We start from the raw sequence: 2,500 nt of genomic DNA on the forward strand, positions 1-2,500 counted from the left end.
CGTTTCCTGTGTCATTCAATCAGATTTCAGGCACGCACATCTACACACTTAGACAAACATGTAACATTTAACATTTTACGTGTATGACCGTTTTGTTTATTTACCCCACCATGTAGGCAGCCATACTCCGTTATCGTGGGTGTGCATGCTGTTTCCATAACCCACCGAACGCTGACATGGATTACAGGATCTTTAACGTGCGTATTTGATCCTCTGCTTGCGTATACACACGAAGGGGGTTCAGGCACTAGAAGGTCTGGACATATGTTGACCTGAGATATCGGGAAAATCTCCACCCTTTACCCACCAGGCGCCACCGAGATTCGAACCCGGGACCCTCAGATTGAAAGTCCAACGCTTTAACCACTCGGCTATTGCGCCCGTCATTCCATTTCATGCATGAAACAAGACAATCCACAAGTGTATCCCCCAGTTGATGAGCAGCTTGCCCACGTCCTGATGGTAAAATGGTCAATGATGTCACTGTCATTGATATTGTACACTGGCATTGTCATTGTCACTATCATTGTCACTGTTGCTGTCAATATCATTGTCACCGTCATTGCCATTGCCACTGTCACTGTCATTGTCACTGTCATTGCCATTGTCATTGTTACTGTCATTGCCTCTCTCGACAGGTCCTTGTGTCATTGTAACTGTCACTGTAACTGTCATTGTCTCTCTCAACAGGTCCTTGTGTCATTGTAACTGTCACTGTCATTGCCCTCTCTCGACAGGTCCTTGTGTCATTGTAACTGTCACTGTCATTGTCCTCTCTTGACAGGTCCTTGTGTCATTGTCACTGTCATTGTCTCTCTCGACAGGTCCTTGTGTCATTGTCACTGTCATTGTCCTCTCTCGACAGGTCCTTGTGTCATTGTAACTGTCACTGTCATTGTCCTCTCTTGACAGGTCCTTGTGTCATTGTCACTGTCATTGTCCTCTCTCGACAGGTCCTTGTGTCATTGTAACTGTCACTGTCGTTCTCCTCTCTTGACAGGTCCTTGTGTCATTGTAACTGTCATTGTCATTGTCTCTCTCGACAGGTCCTTGTGTCATTGTAACTGTCACTGTCATTGTCCTCTCTCGACAGGTCCTCGTGTCATTGTAACTGTCACTGTCATTGTCATTGTCTCTCTTGACAGGTCCTCGTGTCATTGTAACTGTCACTGTCACTGTCATTGTCTCTCTTGACAGGTCCTTGTGTCATTGTAACTGTCACTGTCATTGTCATTGTCCTCTCTCGACAGGTCATTGTGTCATTGTAACTGTCATTGCCATTGACCTCTCTCAACAGGTCCTTGTCACTGTCACTGTCATTGTCATTGCCCTCTCTCAACAGGTCCTCGTCTACGAAAGCAGCCCCTACGTCCTGGCGAACCACCCTGACTCGGGCGAACAGGCAGGCTCCATCGTCGTCACCCGCATGGAGAACGAGCACGGCCATGAGCAAACCGTGGACGAGAACGACCCTCTTCAACTCTCGGTGAACCTTCCCCAGTCTCGGTCCACGCCGGAACCGCTGCCAGACGACTCTGTCTGGTGCCTGACACGGCAGGACGGGCAGATTCTGGTCGCCCGGTGGTCTGTCCCCGGCGGCCGGACCCTGGCCCTGACTGGCCGCATGGAGGAAGAGCCCACGGATGCCGTGTTCGACTTCGCGGCCGTGGTGACGTCATCCGGGGTCCGGGTGACGCACACTTACGATGACGTCAGCGTGGTGTTGACTGACGGCGTGGCGGTGTTGTTCGTGCCCGGCGGGAGTCGGGTTTGCGTTCGGGGGACGTATTCGGGTTGGTGTTTATTTTATTTTATTTTTTATTTATTTATTTATTTTATTTAGTGATGGGGTGGGGGCCGGGAGATGATATATGTGCGTGCGTGCGTGCGTTTGTGTGTGTGTGTGTGTGTGTGTGTGTGTGTGTGTGCGTGTGTGTGTGAAGGGGAGAGAGAAAGAGAGAGAGAGACGGAAAGGGATAGAGATGCAGATGGATGGACGGATAGACACAGAGAGATAGTTGTAGGTGGAGAACGGAAGTGGGAGGATTTCGTAAGTTGGTGGAATGTGTGTCCAACAACGAAAGGTTGGTGGCGATTTTTACGTGCATGTATGTATGTATGTATGTATGTATGTATGTATTTGTATTTCTTTTTATCACAACAGATTTCTCTGTGTGAAATTCGGGCTGCTCTCCCCAGAGAGAGCGCGTCGCTACACTACAGCGCCACCCATTTGTTTTGTATTTCTTCCTGCGGGCAGTTTTATTTGTTTTTCCTATCGAAGTGGATTTTTCTACATAATTTTGCCAGGAACACCCCTTTTGTTGCCCTGGGTTCTTATACGTGCGCTAAGTGCATGCTGCACACGGGACCTCGGTTTATCGTCTCATCCGAATGACTAGCGTCTAGATCATCACTAAAGGTCTAGTGGAGGGGGAAAAATATCAGCGACTGAGCCGTGATTCGAACCAGCGCGCTCAGATTCTCCCGCTTCCTAGGC

General features: G+C 49.2%; 1 protein-coding gene, 1 long non-coding RNA gene and 1 other non-coding gene across 3 annotated transcripts in view; 1 reads left to right on the forward strand and 2 right to left on the reverse strand.

Moving 5' to 3' along the window:
- LOC143302363 (uncharacterized) overlaps nucleotides 1-2,500 on the reverse strand; it is a 240,097-nt gene that overhangs the window by 65,906 nt on the left and 171,691 nt on the right. The window lies entirely within an intron of this gene.
- The window catches only part of LOC143275024 (uncharacterized), an 18,095-nt gene that overhangs the window by 5,757 nt on the left and 9,838 nt on the right, over nucleotides 1-2,500 (forward strand). Inside the window, exon 5 of the mRNA XM_076579087.1 lies at nucleotides 1,343-1,793. Coding sequence (XP_076435202.1) covers nucleotides 1,343-1,793 — 451 coding nt within the window. The remainder of the gene's footprint in view (nucleotides 1-1,342; nucleotides 1,794-2,500) is intronic.
- On the reverse strand, nucleotides 309-381 carry Trnae-uuc (transfer RNA glutamic acid (anticodon UUC)). Its single transcript has one exon. It is a non-coding gene; the product is annotated as a tRNA-Glu (tRNA).

The sequence above is a fragment of the Babylonia areolata genome, chromosome 29 (genome assembly GCF_041734735.1).
Source record: "Babylonia areolata isolate BAREFJ2019XMU chromosome 29, ASM4173473v1, whole genome shotgun sequence".
Lineage (NCBI taxonomy): Eukaryota > Metazoa > Mollusca > Gastropoda > Neogastropoda > Buccinidae > Babylonia > Babylonia areolata.